We start from the raw sequence: 20,811 nt of genomic DNA, 5'->3' as shown, positions 1-20,811 counted from the left end.
CACACCAGAGACAAAGGTGATGGATATGTTAACTAACCTTGTTGTGTTAATAATTTTGCAATATTTTTGTATATCAAATCATTATGTTGTACACCTTAAACTTAACCAATATTATATGTCAATTATATCTCAGTAAAACGAGAAAATATTTTTTTAAAATATGAAATTGTTGAGTCTCTCAGAATCCATATTGGGTTTCTAATGGCATGTGAGCTCTCTCTCCCTTCTCTCTCTCTCTCTCTCTCTCTCTCTCTCTCTCTCTCTCTCTCTCTCTCTCAGTCACTCTTTTTCAAAATCACCTTGGTGGAGAGAGTCGGGACTAACTTCTACTTAAGTCACATCTTCATCAGCAGAATATTAATGGCGTGGGAATGTTGGGAAGGAAAAGAAAAATAGTCACCTGTATTCCTCAAAGCCCAATCGTGTTATCCTGACATCCTGATATCATTTCACAGACTTCCCTTATTATGTTTCAATTGATCAAAATCCATTGAATTTCACATACCTTTAACAGCTGTTCCCTTTCAGTTTTTTTTAAACCCTCACCAAGCTAGAATCCCAGATTGCCAATCCTCCTTAGGACATGACTTTATGTAGATACGTTCTGAACTCTGTTTTCCTAATACAAAATGAAATGCCAAAACCAACTCAGGCTTAGGATCTGCCTGTCCCTCATGTCCAGAAAACATCCACAGAGGGCTGCTGACCACAGATGAAGTTCTCCAAGAGAAAATAAATAAACTGAGGTTAGCAATCTATCATTCAACCCCATGACACTTGTGGACTGAGAAATTGTGAACCAGAAATGTCATCAAAACCTCAGACTCAGCAACACCACCAAATATCAATAGGTTTCCAGTTGCTTGTATCAGTGGTCATGATAAATTTGTTGTCCCAGCCACACTTATTACTGCCATCCAAGTAGCCAGAAGAACAAGTCAGCACAGCAAAATAAATGTGCCTGGCAGGCTCACCTCCTCGAAACAAGCCAGTAATGGAACACTGACAACCATTGTTGGGCTGTTTACCATGAGAAGCATTTGAGTTAGCTCCATAGCTTCATGAAGACTACTCTTCCTTGGCTCTCTTATTTTCCAGGCCTTTCTCACTGCTTTCCCATGCACCTCCCTTTGCCTCTAGCCAGTCTGGGTTTCCTGGTGTACGTGCAGCCCAAATATTGCTCCAATCTTCATAAATTCTAAGACTGACCAAAAGTTACCAGTAGAAAAATCAGTAGAGATGCTAAATAGTCAGCCCTTAATATTAGAAAATACTTTCTCCAAATTGGACAGTTGGTAGTATGCAGAGTATTTCTGAAATCTGTAGACATCCACAAGGCCAAAACTAAGAGAATTTCCAACCGTCTCGCAGAACAGACACATCCCAAGGTCAAGAAACACGCCTAAGTGACAGGGCTTATTTAATAATATTTTCCCAGTGAGAGTTTGTTCTTTTCCCAGAGTGTGAAGCAGAAAAACTATCCAGATTCTGGCTACTGTCTCTAAAATATCAACACTTGAAGTGCATATATTAAAATTGTTAAAGTCTATAAAATACAGTATTAAGTTCAGATTGCTCATATTCTGATTACACTGATTATAGATTATTTCTGCAATCTGAGTCTGTTCCCTCCCTATGCTCTTCAAATACTGCCTTTGGAACATTTTCTAAGGCTCTGAAATTGAACATATGTGATAGTTTTTTAAAATTATCTTTGATTTTCACTTTGTCACTTTCCTTTCAAAGTTAGGCAGCATGTTGCATTGGAAAGAACCCTTCAAGGGATAACAAACACCAAGATTTTAGTAACAGACTACCATTACCAGATGTGGAACTTTAGGTAAATCACTACTGTCACCATTTTCTAAACGGTAAAATGGGGCTTACACTAGACCATTTCTAAGGTCTTCCTTCCTTCTTTAACATCTTGACAATATAGTTTCAGTATTTGTCACTAAAACTGTTTTGAGTAAATTTGGGGCAATGCTATAATCTTTTACAAAGTGCAGTTTAAGTAATAACATAAAGGACCCTTCGAAGTTACCCCCAAACACAAACTGACTTAGGTGGTTTGTAATTTCAGTCCCTGTAGGATAGAGTGCAGCCTGCTTGGTGTTATACCCAAGGAGTTGAACAGTGCCTCCAGGCTTATTTCTTAACAAGTCCCCCAGGTAAGGAACCCCTTGCCCCAGGCAAACCTAATAACCAGCAGCAAATCCCTGGACTTGGCATGTATGGTTCTGCCTTTAATCATTCTCCTTCTGCCAAGATTCACTTTCTCTTCACCTCCTTGTCTTCATGGAGAACTTCAATGCATCCTTCAAAACCTGGCCCAAGGTTCTCTTCAACCATAATTGTATCAAAGTCATATGTTAATCTGTCCTCAGCTGCTTAAGGGTAGCAGCTGTCTACTCATGCTTGTTTCTACCCTTCAGATTTCACTTCCTACTACTCTCCCTGGCCTTCTTTCTATTCTTCGGCAAGTCTCAGTGCCTTTCCTCTGGCTCTTCCCTTTGCCTAGAGATCCCTTCCCTGTCCCCATACCTGCTTTTCACAGGACTGGCTCATTCATCATTCAGTCCTCATTTCAAATGTTACCTCTTCAGAGAAGCAGTTCTTACTGTCCCAGATCTAAAGTAGTCCCCCCTACCAACATCCTTCCAATCATTCTTTTATCATCCTGTTTCTTCTCTACTGAAGCATTTGTCACCATCAGAAACGATCTTGTTTATTTCCATGTTAGTTCCTCTCCCCAGTTAACCCCTCACTAGAACATATTCTTCTGACTGAGTTGCAGTGACCTTGTATACTTATTCACTCATGTAACCCTAGTGCCTACAACAGTGCCAGACTACAGTCAGCATAATAAATATCTTTGGAATTAATGTATTATAGGTAGTGTTTGCAACTATAGGAATAGGTGTAAATAGAATTATGAGTATAGGTTTCTTGGTTAGTGGAAATAAAAAGATGGGCATCATAATCAACCTCCCCCTCCTTCCCTCCAGTCTAGCAAGTATGCCCTGAGTCATTATTTGAATGCTTTTGCCTTTTGTCATTCACATCTGCTTTTCCACGTCAAGAATGCATTAAGGCCTTTTTCAAGGCTCTTTAGAGCATAGACACTGGAGACAAACTACAGGTTCAGGTCTCAGTTCTGTCTACCTTGGGCAAGTAATTTAACCAACTTCTCTGTGCCTCAGTTTCCAGATTCATAAAATGATGCCTACCTGATGGGATTGTTGGCATGGTTACAAGGACATGTGCAAAATACTCAGAACAGTGGCTGGCCATAGTAAGCACAATATATATGTTAGTCATTAATATTAATTGTTTCTATCATGTGGATATAGGATGCAATTGACAAATCCAAATAAAAGACAGATGTGACAGGGAAAGTGTGTGAGGAAGAGAAATGAGAGCATCATTTGCTTTCAGGAATTCAAAACAATATAGTTTATTATAATAGTTTTACATTAGATATTTATTTTATACATATATATAGGAAATCTTAAAGTTATTTAGAGTACCTCTTTTTTTGTTGAGTGTTATAAATTTTATTTTAAAAAACTGATCTTGCGTTAATATTTTAAAATAAAATCCATTATATCAAAATCTTGAGCATTTAAAAAATTTTGAAAACCATGATTCAAGTCAACAGTTTTTTGTTTTGAGATTAGGTAGGTAAACATGATATTATTTGTCTATGAAGAATTTACTTTGTCCCCTTCTGGCATTTTCAAGGCTTTCAAAAGTAATTATTCCTTTCGGCAGCTGTAACTTACTCTTTTCTCTTTCCAGTATGTTCTCAGCTTCACCTTAAATAAAGTACAGACATATGCAAGGTGACAAAGGGGTATCAGCATTTCATGTTCAAGTGACAAGCCGTAACACTGTGTGGAGGGATGCCTTCAAGTCTTAAGGTTAAATATTTCACCCATTCTCCTCAGAAGAAGTGACCTCCCAAAGGAAATACAGTGATAAATTCTGAAGATGCATGGAGAAATAAATCATATGCCAGAGATTTTATTTGACAGAAGACATTTAAAAAATATAGACGAGAAAGCAAACCAAGTAATTTATTTTCCTTGAAGGAAAGTCAGGATGCTAAATTTTAACTGTGTTTGAAGAGGTTTGAGGTAGTCCCCTTCCAACATATTTCCTCTTAATAAATTGTAAGTGACTTGAGAGAAAATAAAATTTACCAAACATTCTAAATTTTTAGGAAACCTAACCTTTAACCTGAAACTACTTGTAAACACCCAAAATAATATTAAATGTTCTTTAGTCTGTACACGTACATACACACACATTTACACATTTTTATAAACAATTCCTCTTTTAGATAACAGTAATTTCTTGGGCCCATTGACATTTTCCAACTTTTAATGCTGAAGACTAATTAACAAAATCAATTAAAAATTATAATACACATTGAGATTTTATAAACTTTGGGAATGAAGGCAATCTTTTTTTTTTTTTAAGTTCTCCTCTTTTAGCACACAATTTATACTCCAAATCCAACAGAGCAGACTACAATTTTTTAATTATAACAGCATTTCAACCATCTGCAAACATTTATTTCCTCAGTCTTAATAGTAAGTAAAGGTCATTATAACTTGCATATAATTAGGCAAGCCATTGATAACAGAGTAGATGTTTCCATGTGAGAATATCTTGCGTATGGCAAATCTCAGTATTTGTTTATAGAATAGCTGATGTTAAATTTAGTCAAACAGGAATTGTGTATCTTGGAGTCCTCACTGGTTAATAGGGCTAAGTGTGATAACCTAAAGTTTCTAGTATGGTAAGTTTCCTGGTGAATTCTAAAGATGTATTTCTTTTTATAAGAAATTTCCACAACATGCCATGAAAGTTTAAACTTTTATATTCTGTAGACTATGATGGACCTGTAATAAAATTATTTCCCAAATATATAATCAAAATGTTCCCATAAAAGAAATGTGCATTAGTACTGTACATTAGTAATATGTTCAAAGGAATACTGTATAATAGAGTTGAACATATCTTAATTCACGTAATTTTTATGAGGCTCTGAGAATTCTAATGTCCATCTAAAACAGTGAGACATAATTGAGTTCAGATTAATGAATCCTTAAGCAGATGAGTAATATGAAACTGAGCTGGTTATTGAAATGAGTTTTAACATTGGTACTGGCATGAAAACAGACACATAAATCAATGGAACAGAATTGAGAGCACAGAAATAAACCCAAAACTTTATAGTCAATTAATTTCCAGCTTCAAATGGGATTGTACTCTAAAATTAATTGATAGATCAGTGTTTTAGTACTCAGAATACATTTTCCCACAGTAATAATGCTATAAATCAATCTCTAGGCCATCAACAAAAACTATTTTGCTCACAATATAGATGAACTATTATACCAATAATGCCCAATTAAAAAGGATACTTCAACATACTGTCTATATGGAAACATATTTCCATTTTCAAATGGGAATTTTTAAGAACATAATCCCTCCATTTACTGAGGCCCAGGATTGAGATGTTTTGCTTCCTACTCCCAAGCCTGTACCTCCTCCATTCCCATGATAAACCAGTCCCCACAGAGCTTCAAGAATGGGCCCATAGCCCAGGAGAGGGCAGGATGGCAACAATGAAGGCTTGGGGAAGTATTGTTTCCAATATGCTGTGGGTTAAAGGTTCAAAAAGTGGGGACACAGATCCTCATGTGAGTGTAGCTCCCAGAGAAGTGGTGGGAATTTGGAAAACATGATTATCCTAAACTATCTTCCTGGGACAGGAATGGCTTCTGTGGCAGTAGGGCTATTTGCTAGGGCAATAAGAGCCAGGGTTCTGAGAGCAGCACAGTGCTGGTGAATATTTAACAACCAGTTCTTTGGGGGGATGGGGTGGGCTGGAAGAATGTTAATGTTTATTATATACATAAGTTTGTTATAAATGTTATTTATATTAAATATATGTAGCACACAATTTATAAACATGTACAATACATTGTATCATAAATTTCATATAGCATATTGATTCTCACAGAATTTTTTAAAAAGATTTTATTTATTTTTAGAGTGAGGGAAAAAGAGGGAGAAGGAGAGAAACATTGATGGGTGAGAGAAACATTGGTCAGTTGCTTCTCACACATACCCCAAATGGGGACCTGGCCCAAAACCCAGGCATGTGCCCTGACCGGGAATGGAACTGGTGACCTTCTGGTTCACAGACCAACACTCAATCCACTGAGCCACACCAGCCAGGGCTCACAGAATGTTTTCACTTATGAACTCTTATAGTCATAGCTAACCTATAGTAGCAGTTAATGAATGAGTATAATTCCAATATGAATGATGGTTGGTGTTTTCATTTACATTAATGAGTACAATAAAAGTAAAACAGACATGTTGGAACTTTATATTTGAGAATGATGTGACCAACTTTGCTGAATCAGATAACAGTTACTAAATTTTAGGAGACTGTTTCCTCATTTTTTTATGCTGCTCGCAATGTAATGGCTGTGGACACAACACACTTTTAAGCATAATTTGCATCATTCACATATCCTTCATTACTCTTAAGTCTAGACCATGTGCTTGCACACTTTCTTAAAGGGCCAGACAGTAAATATTTCAGGCTTGTGAGGCCTTCCATCTCTGTTGTAATGACTCAGCTCTGTCATGGTATTGGGAAAGCAGCCAAAGACAATTCAAAAATGAATAGGCATGTCTGTGTTCCAATAAAACTTTATTTTCAAAAACAGGTAGCCAGCCCACAGACTATAGTTTGCCAACTCCTGGTCTAAACAATCAACAAAAAAATAAGTCAAGGGGTGATCTAGCATTTGTAGATTTCCATGGTGTAAATACTCCCATCACAGTCAATATCAGGGTACCAATGGGATGTCATTGAAGCCAGGGTTGTATCTGTATTTTATTGTATTTGAATATGGTGGCTACGTTTCAACCATACAGATACAATAGATATTAATAACTTAAGAGTACAGATATATAACCTAAAAGTGCAGATCATAATATAATAATTAGAAACTGATCAATTCTGAGTACTTTTTACCATTGTTTTTCATATAATTTAATGTTTATTTTTTGTAATTTATTTCATTGTAAGTTTATATAATTTAATTTTTAACAGCCAGAGAGATGGTCTTTAAAACCTTCCAAAATCAAGGGATCATACGGAGGGAATACTTTAACTAGATAATGAATCAGAAATAGAGAGTCTGGTTTATCAAGGATTTACCTTTCATTCTTTGTAGAAGGGTTCCATAGCCCAAGTCATACTGGTAGGTAAGGACAAAGCCCAATGGAATGATAGGGAAGAGGAAGGCTGGCTTTTTCCTTTTTATTGCTCTGGTTCGAGAACAAAGAAGAATTAATATCAAAAAATGACCTGTAAATACATATCTCTATACTGGAAAAAAATTTACCTGCTTTTTGCAAGAATGTCCTTCATTTCAAGTTACTTAATGTGTTTGTGTCCTCTTTGAAAATAGGATTTTCTTACCCATAACCCCTTACCAGATTCTGCAGTTCTCCAGGGCAGGTAGGGTCTATGACTTGCTCATTTTTATTTGTTGTTGAGGCTCAGATTACTCATTTTACAAATGATTAAGTATTGAAAATCTACCCTTTAGGGAATGTGGAGATAAACTTGTAGAAGACTCCTTCTATCTCAGTGTGAAGTTAGTTCTCTAATTTATAAAATGGAGAAAAGGACAGAGGAAAGCTAATAAACTAAAGGCAGAATTAACCATCTCTACCCTGTTTTTACAGAATTACCTCCGAGGACTAAGCTATAATGAGTTACTTTGTTTACATTCAGACTATTTGGACTGATGTCCTATCTTGGACAACTTAATAATAGGATAATGACAAGAACAAAATAAATAAATAATTTAAGAAAATCTTAAAGTAAATAACAAACATACCCAGCTGTTAAAGAGATGGCTGCAATGCCAAAAAATGTTCCAAAGTATTTGAGGAATTCCCGAGACCAAGCAATCTGCATGGCCATTTGTCTTTCTCTCATTTCATTCTGCATCATTAGCTGCCTTTCCAGCTAGGGACAAAAGAAAAGAAAAAGTGTCATTACTCATCTTTTGAATCTGAGGAGAGTTAATAATCTGTTTTTCCAGTAGATTTTCATTCTTCAATTGCTTTGAATTTTTTTTTCTTTAATTCTCAGTAGACTTTTACTAAAGTCCCTCCTGTCAGCTGTCCCCAACTGTTACTTTGGCAGAGAAATGTTCCTGGAATATATACAGAATAGATATGATATTCTTTTTCTGTGTCCTGAGGTATTGAACACATGTGGCCTGAAGCTTTTATCCAAGCCTAATATATATGTTCAGCTTATTATATCATGTGTGAGGAAAGATATATGTGCCTTTGTGAGAAATGCCCACAGTAAAACACCTGGACATAGGACTTCAGCAGCAAAGTGAGGCGTTTGTTTATTCACGGGTCTGCAGAACTGGGCGCAGTCAGCCAAAAAGCATGCGTGCCCCAAGATGAAAAAGTAAACTGGTTTTATACTAATGCAATTAGCTCCCCCTCCCCTTTCATTCTCCCCCATTTCTCTATTACTGGTTAATCTAATGTGGTTAACTACTTAACTATGGGTGTGGTTAACTAAGTGTAATCTAGTTATAGGTCTATCTCCAACTTATTTGCAAAGTTATCTAGCTATATCTTCCCATTTTTCTGTGTTTGGTGATGAAAATCTTCCTCCTTTTGATCTCAGAGATATGTGTGAGGAGCTACAGAATGTCATTTCCTCGCCCCTTTGCCATGATTCATCTGTTAATTATCTCCTACTGGTTTGAGAGTCACTGGCTTCTTTTTCCCTACACCTTTAAATGCAGATACATTATACTGGCCTTTATTACAATTTGCACTGAAATAATTTTGTCTTCCAAATCCATCCAACTCCAAATTGAAATTCATTTGGATTATCAGATCCATATCACACTGTGATAAATGGTAGATGGCTATGTGAGAAACGCTCACAATAAAAACTGGGACACAGGACTTGAGCAGCAAAGTGAGGCGTTTATTCATGAGTTTGCAGAGTCGGGCGCACCGCCAGCCAGGAGCATGTGTGCGGAAAGTAGACAATTTGCTTTATAGTAATGTGATTAGCCCCTCCCCCCCAACACGATTAGCTCCCCCCCCCCACCCCCCCGTTTCTCCATTACTGGTTAATCCGGGTTCACAATCTAACATGATTTCTTAACTCAGGGTGTGATTAACTAAGGGTAATCTAGTTATAGGTCTATCTCCAACTTATTAGCAAAGTTATTCAGCTACATATTCCCATTTCTCTGTGTTTGGTGACAACAATCTTCCTCCTTTTGATCCCAGAGATATGTGTGAGGAGCTGCAGAATGTCATTTCCTCATCCCTTTTCCATGATTCATCTGTTAATTATCTCCTACTGGTTTGAGAGTCACTGGCTTGCTTCTTTATCCCTAACAGTTATTATTTTGAGACATTAGTAGAGATTTTTATTTGCCATAGTTTTTTTTGTTGCCTCAGCCCTTCACCACTTTAGTCGGTGCCTTTCACTGCATTGGAGCAGAAAACAGATGCAGCTCAGAACACAGTAGACTCAAAACCTGAATGGGTTTCTAGAAAACACAGAAGCAACGATCTGAAAGCCCAAGTCCATTATTTTGAGAAAGATTCTTGAGAGAGAAAATCTGTAATTTTTCATTCTATAATCTTGCTACAGTGTGTTATTAGCAAAGCATAGAGGATAGCAAGCACAGAATTCATGATGAAAACCACAGGGTGGGAGGAATGAGAGAAAAAGTGATTCAGTTTCCCTTCTCTATCTTCTTTCTACTGTGGGAAGGAACTGGGAGAAGAGAATGAGATTTTCTATATAAACATAGGGCTGGGCTCCTTGGCCCCTCTTGGGGGTTGAAGCCCCAGGGCATGTGAAAGATTTGGGGTTTAGGGACCCCCATTTTGAGGCCCCAAACATTTGTTTGTCCCATAAGCAGATATGTAGATTTTTCTTAATCTCCAGGCATCATTTCTTCTTCAGGTTCAAGAACCATCTCTTCTTTTCCATTATCATCAAATGTACTATTCCTAGTTAATTTCATCATAGGCAAACCTTGCACTGGAAATAAACAAGTACTTTAGGGATTAAGATTTGATCATTCTTGTCAAAGTAAAACTAGTGGAAGTGTTGACCTTTCCTAGATTCTTATGGCTGCCAGCAATCTTTGGAATTCCTCAGCTTGTGATGCATCACTTTAATCTCTGACTTCATTTTCACACTGCCTTCTCTGTCTTCTTCTCTGTATGAATTCTAACTATTTTAATATACATTTGTCTAAAAGCTATGCTATAATGCTGCTTTCATAATAAAATATAGCAAATCGAAGTTGCTTGATTGCTTATTTATTTATAATTTAATTAAAGAGTGGTTATATATAGGGTGGGGCAAAAATAGGTTTATGGTTGTTCATGTGGAAAATAATACAATAATTATTCAATAATAACATAAGAGTAAACTCTGCTTCACATACTCACAACTGTAAACCTACTTTTGCCTAACCCTGTATATACCCTTCTTCTAGGAAGGATTGGAGGTGGTTTGAATGTAAGGGACCTTCTTTTCCTGAAGACAAAGAATCATCATTAGCTCTCCTATGCTATAATATAGTGTTGCTGACCAAGTTCACCAAATGGTCCAGGTCCTCTGTGTCCATTTTGTCTCCTCTATGAAACTGTTGTTTCTCACTGTTAGCAATAAATTCTTCTCTCCTGGTTCCCCTTTCTCCTCTCTCCCTCTCTCAATGATCTGTTGTTTTTAATTGTCTAGGGGCAGTGAAAGGACAAACCTTTGTAGAACTGTGTATAAAATAAAAGTACCTAAGTTCCTAATGAGCACTTGAAAGCCAGGGGCTTCCTATGAGTATGCTGCATGCATTTTAGAACATGGTCTTATTACAATTATTTGGTTCTTTTGTCTTTAAGTACTTCTTGATTCTTCATAATGTTCCAGATAAGAGGTTGTCAGTTATATGACTTTGGCCTAATGAGGTGTCATTATACTCAAAATAAAATGGAGAGTAATATTGTTTATATCATTTATAATAGCCATATAATTATAAGTAGTGATTTTCAAAATACACATCAAGCAAAAGAGAAGTAAAACAAAATAAAATGAAAAGGTAAAACTAAACCCAACTGACTTCAACTATGACCATGTAGAATATTCTTTATTTAGTTTCCCTTCTAACTTCTTAATGAGTTGTGCTTTCCTGATCCTACATTTCTATATCTTCATGCAATCCTGAAAACTAAAGGTTTTTATTCAATAAAAAGTACTTCTGTACTTTCATGTGGTTTTGTTACATTCAGAAAAGTTCTAAATATAAAATAATTCCTCAAAAATGCTTTAAGAGATGGAGAAATCCTAAGCAAGAAACAAGTAAAGGGGACTAAAGTCCATGCTGAGCAAAGACCTTTCCACCTAGTTGATAGGAATATTTTTTTAATTTGCTTGATAAACTGATTCTAAAATTCCTTTGGAGGAGAAAATATGCTACAATATGGATGAATCTCAAAAATAATATGCTAAGTAAAAGAAACCAGACACAAAAAACTATATATCTTATGATTCCATTGATGTAAAATGTCCAAAAAAGGCAAATCTATAGAGTCAGAAAGTAGATTAGTGATTTCCTGGGTCTAGGGTTGGAATCAAAGATACACTATAAAGCGAATTTTGGCAGATGATGGAAATGTTCTAAAACTGTATTATGGCGATGGTTGCACAACTCTATAAATGTATTAAAAATCATTGAATTGTACCCTTACAATGGATGGATTTTATACTATGTAAATTATAATTCAACAGAGGTATTTAAAAAAAATAGAAGTGGGACATGGTACCCTTGAGCATCAGTCATGATAGGTAAGTAACAGCATGTGTTTATTTTAAATCATTAGTTGCCTGACCATACAATTATTCCAGGTCTTTCATATTCCACTGTCAATAACTGTTCAAAAATATCTTGGACTGCTATGTAATAATTTTACTCAGATGCAAGGACTTTATAAATAAGTTCATAATAAAACATTCCAACTTTATCAAAGAGGGAAGGAAAGACTGTTTAGCACTATATACTATTCCTTTTCACAAATGATTACTTTTGAGCTTCATAGTCCTTATTTTTTCTATTCTCATACTAAAATTACACTACCAGAATTTTTCTTGCAGTGGAAGGAGATGGAGCGGATACTTTTTTTCTCTGTGAGTGTTCCTATTTTCTCTTCAAGCTTTCCTATCCCTAATGCTAATATCACCCTCCATGGGTATTAGAACTTACTTGTCCTAAAGAGGTATAGTCTACAGCACAGCAAATTTTTGGTCAAGAGGTGGGTTGAACTGATCTGTTTTCCTTTAAAACATTTTCCAAATGTCACTCGCATCATCACTTTTTGCAAAGTATTTTTGGAGTTCACCTTGGATGGTTATTAATCTAGAGAGTCTTTTATTTAGAAGAAAACACATTTATACAGTAGCTAAAATCAGAATCCAGTTAACATCGGAAGCTTAATCTAGTGATATAATAATTGTTAATAGGAAGAATTCCTAGGGCACGTCATCTCTAATTCAAATTAATTTTAGTCATATAAAGGGAGGAACTGAAGTGTCTGACATCAAGGCTAGTAGAAGCCACTGTCCCTTTTCTAAAATCTTCCCCCACAGAGCTGGCAAGCTGTTGTTGTATATAAGATTCCATCAACCTGGCTAACACTCATTGACCCATCTCAGAGATCCACAGACACTCCGCCCCACCCAACTTACAGTCCCACCCAGGCTTCTTTTCCATATGAATGGCTGGTTTTGGCTCATGCTTTACAACTTCCTCAATCCTCTCAAACAAGCAATAGCTGGCCTCAGTGAGCCCCAGACCTGGCACTAGCAGCAGCCAGCCTAGATTCACAGCATGGCTTCATCTGGGAATCTCCAAGCCCAGCACAAGTAGCAGCCATCTCAGATTGCTTTATAGCTCAGGCAGGGTGGCCCTGGGAAAAACACAGATTAGGGCTGACCTTGTCTTGCACTACCTGGGAAACACCAGGGCCAGCACACCCATTGGACAGCTACAGACCACATCAGAGCACCACCATCCTGTCCATGCACAGCTGATCCTCGAGAGAGGAAGGAGGTTGTGGTAAGTGGTCACAGCCAATCTTTGCAGCTGACTGGCCTGGTTGTAAATCCCTCCCATTGATCTACTAACAGCAACTAAGGCTCAACTACAAGAGGAGGGTGTACTCAGCCCACACAAAGGGTGCACCTCGAGTACCCGGCTTGGCTGATAGGAGAGGATGTGCCACTGGACTCTACAGGACACCTACTTCATTAGGTCACACTACCAAGACAGAGAGTCAAAACTGCTCTACTTAATACATAGAAACAAACACAGGGAGGCTGCCAAAAGGAAGAGACAAAGAAACATGCCCAAATGAAAGAACAGATCAAAACTTCAGAAAAAGAGCTAAACGAAATGGAGATAAAAGCAATCTATCAGATGCAGAGTTCAAAACACTTGTTGAAAGCACACTCAAGGAACTTAGTGAGGAACTCAACAGCATAAAAAAGATCCAGTCAGACATGAAGGATATACTAATTGGAATAAATAACAACTTACAACAGTAGAGTGGATGAAGCCAAGAATTAAATCAATGATTTGGAACATAAGGAAGCAAAGAACAACCAATCAGAACAACAAGAAGATAAAAGAATCCAAAAAACTGAGGAAAGTGTAAGCAGCCTCTGGGACAACTTCAAGAGGTCCAACATTCACATCAAAGGAGGGCCAGAAGGAGAAGAGAAAGAGCAAGAAATTGAGAACTTATGTGAAAAAATAATGAAGGGAAACTTCCCAAATTTGGCAAAGGAAAAAGATATACAAGTCCTGAAAGCACAGATAGTCCCAAAGAAGCTATTTGAAAAAACAATGAAAGAAAACTTCCCTAATTTGGTGAAGGAAATAGACAGTCAAGTCCAGGAAGCACAGAGTATCCCAAACAAGATCGTTGCAAAGAGGCCAACTCCAAGAAACATAATAATTTCGGGGTCCCCCTCCCCAATATATAAATAAATAAATAAATAAGAAAAAAAAAAAAAAGACACATAATAATTAAAGTGCCAAAGGTTAAACACAGAGAATCTTAAAAGCAGCAAGAGAAAATAAGTTAGTTACCTATAGGGGAGTTCCCTTAAGAATGTCAGCTGATTTCTCTAAAGAAACTTTTGAATCAACAATTGAATCTAAATAACAAACTTAGCAAAAAAGGTTTTCAGATGGGAGTGGGGTATTGGGGAATGGGTGAAGAGGTAAGGGGATTAAGAAGTACAAATAGGTAGTTACAGAATAGCCACAGGGAAGTAAAGTACTTATAGGAAACGGAGCAGCCAAAGAACTTATACGCATGACCCATGGACCTGAACAATGGTTGGGAAATTGCCTGAGGGAGTGGGGGTGCTGGGTAGAGGTGGGCAACAGTGCAAAAGTCAGGACAACTGTAATAGCAAAATCGATAAAATATAATTTTTTTAAAAAGGTGAAAAATATTTTAGCCAAGCCTTTAAATTAGAAATTTATTATTTAAACCTGATTTCAATATAAAAACAAAAATAGATTATGTAAAGAATTCATTATTTAGTTATCTATTTCTGGGAAATAATATTTATACTTCCAATTTTCATGTTCACATTTGATTTCAAAAGTAAAATGTCATCTTTTTTAATAGGCTCCAGTACTCCTATGATTACAAATATAAGGCCTTCCAAACAATTTTCAGCTCTGTTTGGTATTTCTTTGGATCCCAGAGCTTTGAGACCTTCTTGATTTAAGTTAGTCTGCTAAGCTTGACAATTAGTGCATCTCTTTTCAGAATCTTCAGGACTTACAGATTCTTTTTTGCTGGAGAACTTTTGGTTTTGTTAGGAGTTTTTGGCATTTTCTTTTCTTTTTGAGACTCTAGGCTGTTTCTTTAGAAGAATTCCCTTCTTTTTTTTCAAAAGTATTAGCTTCAAACTAGCTTTAGAAGTTTCTCCTTTTTTGTCAGCTAACAATAGGAATGTTGCTGATATTCTTTTGAACTTTTTCACATTTTGTTTGCTTCTTAGGGCTGCATTTCTTTCTTTAATCCAGAAATTGTTCTATGTTTACTTTATGAGGGTATTTATGTTCTTTTGGTTTACTGAAATTGGCTTGGACAGATGAAAACGTTTCTCTCTTTGTTCAAGCCTTTTTTGTTCTTAGGTTCTTCATCCAACATGGCTAACATTCTGGTAAACTCTTCATCTCAATGCAGTTGTTTCTTCAGCAGGGTGCTGTTGCTTGGTGTTGGCTTCATCATTTAATCTGGAGTCATTTGCATTTTGCAAAGGCTCTTTTCTTTTGCTTGCCATGATCCTATCTGATCTTTGGATACTTCCATTTCCAAAATAATCAAGCACTGATGTGGGGGTAAGTTTTACTGGTGATAAAGGCTTATTCTTAATCTTATCTTCACTGTTTTTCATATTTGATGCTCCAAGATGATTATTTATAGATCCTCATTTGTCTTTTGATTTAGAGGCTGCCTTCTTATATATAAAGTCATCTTCTTCATCTGTTTCTGAAATGTATGTAATAGGATCCTACCACATAATTTTACCAGGTTTAGGAGATAGTGGCAATTTTTCTCTTTTTTGGGGGGTGGGGTGGGGTGGTTTGCCTGCACTGTCTCCTCTGACTCTGAATCTTAATCATATATGATCCTCTTTTTCTTGTTCAGTAGCTTCTTCTTAGACTCATCTTATTTATGAGGAATATTTACCCAACTTTATTATTTTCTTTGATTTTAAAGTGTCTTCATCAGACTTCGTTTTCTCATTCTTTTTTTTTTCCATTTTTTAAATTGTTTTTCTATTACAGTTGTCCCATCTTTCCCCCATTGCTCCTCCTGCCCCACCCACCTCCCCCCTCTCCCACAGTCAGTCCCCACCCTGTTGTCCATGTCCATGGATCATTTATACTAGTTCCTTGACTAAACCCTTCCCCTCCTTTCCCCCCTTGTCCCCCTCCCCCCTCCCTGCTGGTCACTGTCACTCTGTTCCTTGTCTCCATGCCTCTGGTTCTATTTTGCTTGTTTGTTTGTTTTGTTCATTAGGTTCCTGTATTATGTGAGGTCATATGGTATTTTTCATTCTCCACCTGGATTATTTCACTAAGCATAAAACTCTACAGTTCCATCCATGTTGTCACAAAAGGTATGAGTTCTTTCTTTCTGCTGCATAGTATTCCATTGCGTAAAGGTACTCGTTTTTTAATCCACTCATCCGGTGATGGACACTTAGGTGTTTCCAGCACTTGGCTATTGAAGATAGCACTGCTATGAACATAGAGGTACATAGGTTCTTTTGAATTGTTGTTTCAGAATTCTTTGGGTATAGTCCTAGCAATGGAATCGCTGGATCAAAAGACAATTCCATTTTTTGTTATTTGAGGAAATTCCATACAGTTTTTCACAGTGGCTGCACCAGTCTGCATTCCCACCAACAGTGCACTAGAGTTCCCTTTTATCCACATCCTCATCAACACTTGTTGTTTATTGATTTGTTAAATGATGGCCATTCTGTCTGATGTGAGGTGGTATCTCATTGTGGTTTTTATTTGCATCTCTCTGATGGCTAGTGATGTTGAGCATTCTTTCATATGCCTATGGTCCCTCTCTATATCCTCCTTGGAGAAGTGTCTGTTCATGTCCTTTGCCCAATTTTTAATTGGATTGTCTGTCTTCCTGGTGTGGAGTCCTATAAGTTCTTTATATATTTTGGAGATCAAACCCTTGTCTGAGCTGTCATTGGCAAACATGTTTTCCCATATGGTTGGTTCCCTTTTCATTTTGCTGATGTTTTCTTTAGCTGAGCAAAACTATTTAGTTTGATGTATTCCCATTTGTTTATTCTTTATTTCCCTTGCCCTGGGAGCTATATTGGTGAAAATATTGCTACGTGAGATATCTGAGATTTTACTGCCTATGTTTTCCTCTAGGACTTTTATGGTGTCACGGCTTACATTTTAAGTCTTTTATCCATCTTGAATTTATTCTGATGTATGGTGTAAGTTGGGTGTTCTAATTTCTTTTTTTTTTTTTCATGTCCCTGTCCAGTTCTTCTAACACCACTTGTTCAAGAGGCTATTTTCACTCAATTTTATGCTCCTGCCCCCTCAGTCAAATATTAATTGACCATAGAGACATGGGTATATTTCTGGGCTCTACTCTGTTCCATTGATCTATATGTCTGTTATTATGCCAGCACCAGACTGTTTTGATTATCATGGCCTTGTAGTGTAGTTTGATATCAGACATTGTGACTCCTCCTACTTTGTTCTTCTTTCTTAAGATTGCTGAGGCTGTTTAGGGTCTTTTGGTTCAATATAAGTTTTCGGAGTATTTTTTCTAGGTCTGTGAAATATGTCATTGGTATTTTAATAGGGATTGCATTGAATCCATAAATTGCTTTGGGTAGTATGGACATTTTAATGATGTGATTCTTCCCATCCATGAACATGGTATATGCTTCCATTTATTTGTACTATCTTCCTTAATTTCTTTCTTCAGTGTTCTGTAGTTTTCTGAGTATGTCTTTTACCTTCTTGGTTAAATTTATTCTAAGTACTTTATTTTTATTGTTGCTATAGTAAACAGGATTTTTTTCTAGTTTCTATCTCTGATATTTCATTGTTGGTGCACAGAAATGCCTTTGATGTCTGGATACTGACTTCGTACCCTGCTATTTTGCCAAATTCACTTATTAGGTCGAGTAGTTTTTTGGTGGATTCTAGGGTTTTCTATGTACACTATCATGTCATCTGCAAATAATAACAGTTTTACGTCCTCCTTTCCAATTTGGATGCCTTTTATTTATTTTTCTTGTCTGATTGCTATGGCTAGAACTTCCAAAACTATGTTGAATAGAAGTGAAGAGAGTGGACATCCTTGTCTTGTTCCTGGTCTTAGGGGGAAAGCTTTTACGTTTTGCCCATTGAATATGATGTTGGCAGCAGGTTTCTCATATGTGGCCTTTATTATGTTGAGATATGCTCCCTCTATTCCCAGTTTGCTGAGCATTTTTATCATAAATGGGTGCTGAACTTTATCAAGTGCTTTTTCAGCATCTACTGATATGATCATGTGATTTTTGTCTTTGACTTTGTTTTTGTGGTGTATTACGTTTATTGGTTTGCGAATATTATACCATCCTTGTGAATCCCTGGGATGAATCCCACTTGATTGTGGTGTATGATCTTTTTAATGTATTGCTGGGTCCAGCTTGCCAATATTTTTTTGAGGATTTTAGCATCTATGTTCATCAGGGATATTAGCCTGTAGTTTTCTTTCTTTGTTGCATCTTTACCTAGTTTTGGAATCAGGGTAATACTGACCTCATAGAAAGAGTTTGGGAGTCTTTCCTCTTCTTGGATTTTTTGGAATAGATTAAGAATGATAGCAGTTAATTCTTCCCTAAATGTTTTGTAAAATTTGCCCGTGAAGCCATCCAGTCCAGGGCTTTTGTGTGCCGGGAGTTTTTTGATTACTGCTTCATTTTCACTAGTTGTTATCGGTTTACTCAGGTTTTCTGCTTCCTGATTCAGTTTTGGAAGATTATGTTTCCAGAAATTTGTCCATTTAACCCAGGTTGTCAAATTTCTTGTCATACAGTTGTTCATACTAATTTCTTATGGTCTTTTGTATTTCTGTGGTATCTGTTGTGATTTCTCCTCTTTCATTTCTGATTTTATTTATTGGGGTCTTCTCTATTTTTCTCTTGGTTAAAGGCTTGTTGATTTTGTTTATCTTTTTGAAGAACCAGCTCCTGGTTTAATTGATCCTTTGAATTGTTCTTTTAGTTTCTATGTCATTTAATTCTGCTCTGATCTTGATTATTTCCTTCCTTGTACTCACTCTGTGCTTTGTTTGTTGTTGTTCCTCTAGTTTCTGTAGATGTAGGGTTAAGTAGTTTATTTGAGATTCTTCTATCCTTTTTAGGTAGGCCTGTATTGCTATGAACTTCCCTCTCAGTATTGCCTTTGCTGTGTCCCATAGGTTTTGAGCTATTGTGTGTTCACTTTCATTTGTTTTCAGAAACATTTTAATTTCTTCCTTGATGTCAATGTTAACCCACTCATTATTTAACAGCATGTTATTCAGTCTCCATGAATTTGAATGTTTTTGAGTTTTTTCCTTGAGGTTAGTTTCTAGTTTCAAGCCATTGTGATCTGAGAAGACACTTGATATAATTTCAATTTTCTTGAATTTTTTGAGGCTTGTTTTGTATCCTACCACATGGTCTGTCTTTGAAAATGTTCTGTGTGCACTTGAAAAGAATGTATATTTTGCTTCTTTGGGGTGAAAGGCTCTGTATATATCAATCAAGTCCATTTGATCTAGAATGTTGTTCAGTGCCACAATATCCTTGGTGTTTCTTTGTTTGGAAGATCTGTCCATTATTGACAATGGGTGTTAAAGTCCCCTACTATGAGTGTATTGCTGTCAATATCCTTCTCAAAGTCCTGTAATATATCCCTTATATATTTGGGTGCTCCTATGTTGCGTGCACATGTTTACAAGGGTTATATCTTCTTGATGGATTGTTCCCTTAAGTATTATGAAATGTCCTTCTATTTTTTTTATTTTACATTTAAGGTTATTATTGACAGGTAGTTATTCATTGTCATTTTTCCCTTTTGTACCCGTGTTCCTCTCTGTCTCTCTCTGTTTCTTCATCTTCTTAAAGCAGCCCCTTTTGCATCTCTTGCAATGCTGATTTGGTGGAGATGTATTCTTTTAGCCTTCTTTTGTCTGGGAAACTCCTTATTTCACCTTCCATTTTGAATGAGAACCTTTCTAGGTAGAGTAGTCTTGGTTGTAGGCTTTTTTTTCATTGCTTGGAATATATTTTACCATTCCCTTGTAGCTTGTAGTGTTTCTGTTGAGAAATCTGATAGCCTTATCGGAGCACCCTTTATGGTATTAGCTGTTTCTATCTTGCTGCTTTTAGGATTCTCTCTTTGTCTTTGAGTTTTGCCATTTTAATTATGATGTATCTTGGAGTGGGCCTGTTTTGGTTCATCCAGGAAGCCTCTATGCTTCCTAGACTTGTGTGACTTTTTCTCTCATCAAGTTAGGGAAGTTTTCTGTCATTACTTTTTCAAGGAGGTTTTCTAGCCCTTGCTCTTCCTCTTCTCCTTCTGGTATTCGTATGATATGGATATTATTACATTTCATGTTGTCCTGCAGCTCTCTTAAAACTTCTTCATTCTTTTTCAGTCTTTTTTCACTTTGTTGCACTGTCTGGGAATTTTTTTCTATGTTGTCCTCCAGCTCACTGATATGATCTTCTGCTTCATCTAGTCTGCTTCTGATTCCTCTATCAGGTTCTTCAATTCATAAATTGTATTCTTCATTTCCTTCTGGCTCTTATTGATTGTTTCTATATCCTTTTTAATGCTGGTGTATTTCTCAGTAGGTTCCTTGTAGCTTCCCTGAAATTCTTCATAGTTCCCCTGGAGTTCTTTGTAGTTTTCTTTGAGCTCGCTGAGCTCATTGAGCTTCCCTGTAATCATTATTTTGAATTCCATGTCTAATAGTTTGCTTAGCTCTATTTCATTTAACACTCTTCCTGGAGACTCCTTCTTTCCTTTGGATGGGGGGTTGTTTCTTTGTCTCCCCATTTTAGGGGACTCTTCTTGTTTGTTTCTGCTTCTTAGA

General features: G+C 36.6%; 1 protein-coding gene and 1 pseudogene across 3 annotated transcripts in view; both read right to left on the bottom strand.

Moving 5' to 3' along the window:
* Positions 1-3,501: 3,501 nt before the first annotated feature.
* Positions 3,502-20,811, bottom strand: part of PLGRKT (plasminogen receptor with a C-terminal lysine) — a 35,479-nt gene continuing 18,169 nt past the window's right edge. For 2 of the 3 annotated variants that reach the window (XM_090274128.1, XM_090274126.1), the window contains exons 4-6: positions 7,941-8,071; positions 7,253-7,362; positions 3,503-3,818 (exon numbers count right to left, since the gene is read on the bottom strand). In XM_090274128.1, coding sequence (XP_090130254.1) covers positions 3,697-3,818; positions 7,253-7,362; positions 7,941-8,071 — 363 coding nt within the window. In that variant the 3' untranslated portion in view covers positions 3,503-3,696. Of the gene's footprint in view, positions 3,819-7,252; positions 7,363-7,940; positions 8,072-20,811 lie in introns of all 3 variants that reach the window. The other variant, XM_090274127.1, reaches the window with a different exon arrangement.
* On the bottom strand, positions 14,717-15,946 carry LOC150013051 (replication factor C subunit 1 pseudogene; annotated as a pseudogene).

The sequence above is a fragment of the Furipterus horrens genome, unplaced genomic scaffold (genome assembly GCF_987537825.1).
Source record: "Furipterus horrens unplaced genomic scaffold, mFurHor1.1.pri manual_scaffold_4, whole genome shotgun sequence".
Lineage (NCBI taxonomy): Eukaryota > Metazoa > Chordata > Mammalia > Chiroptera > Furipteridae > Furipterus > Furipterus horrens.
Note: the sequence above shows the minus strand (reverse complement) of the source record. Positions and strands in the feature narration are given on the sequence as shown.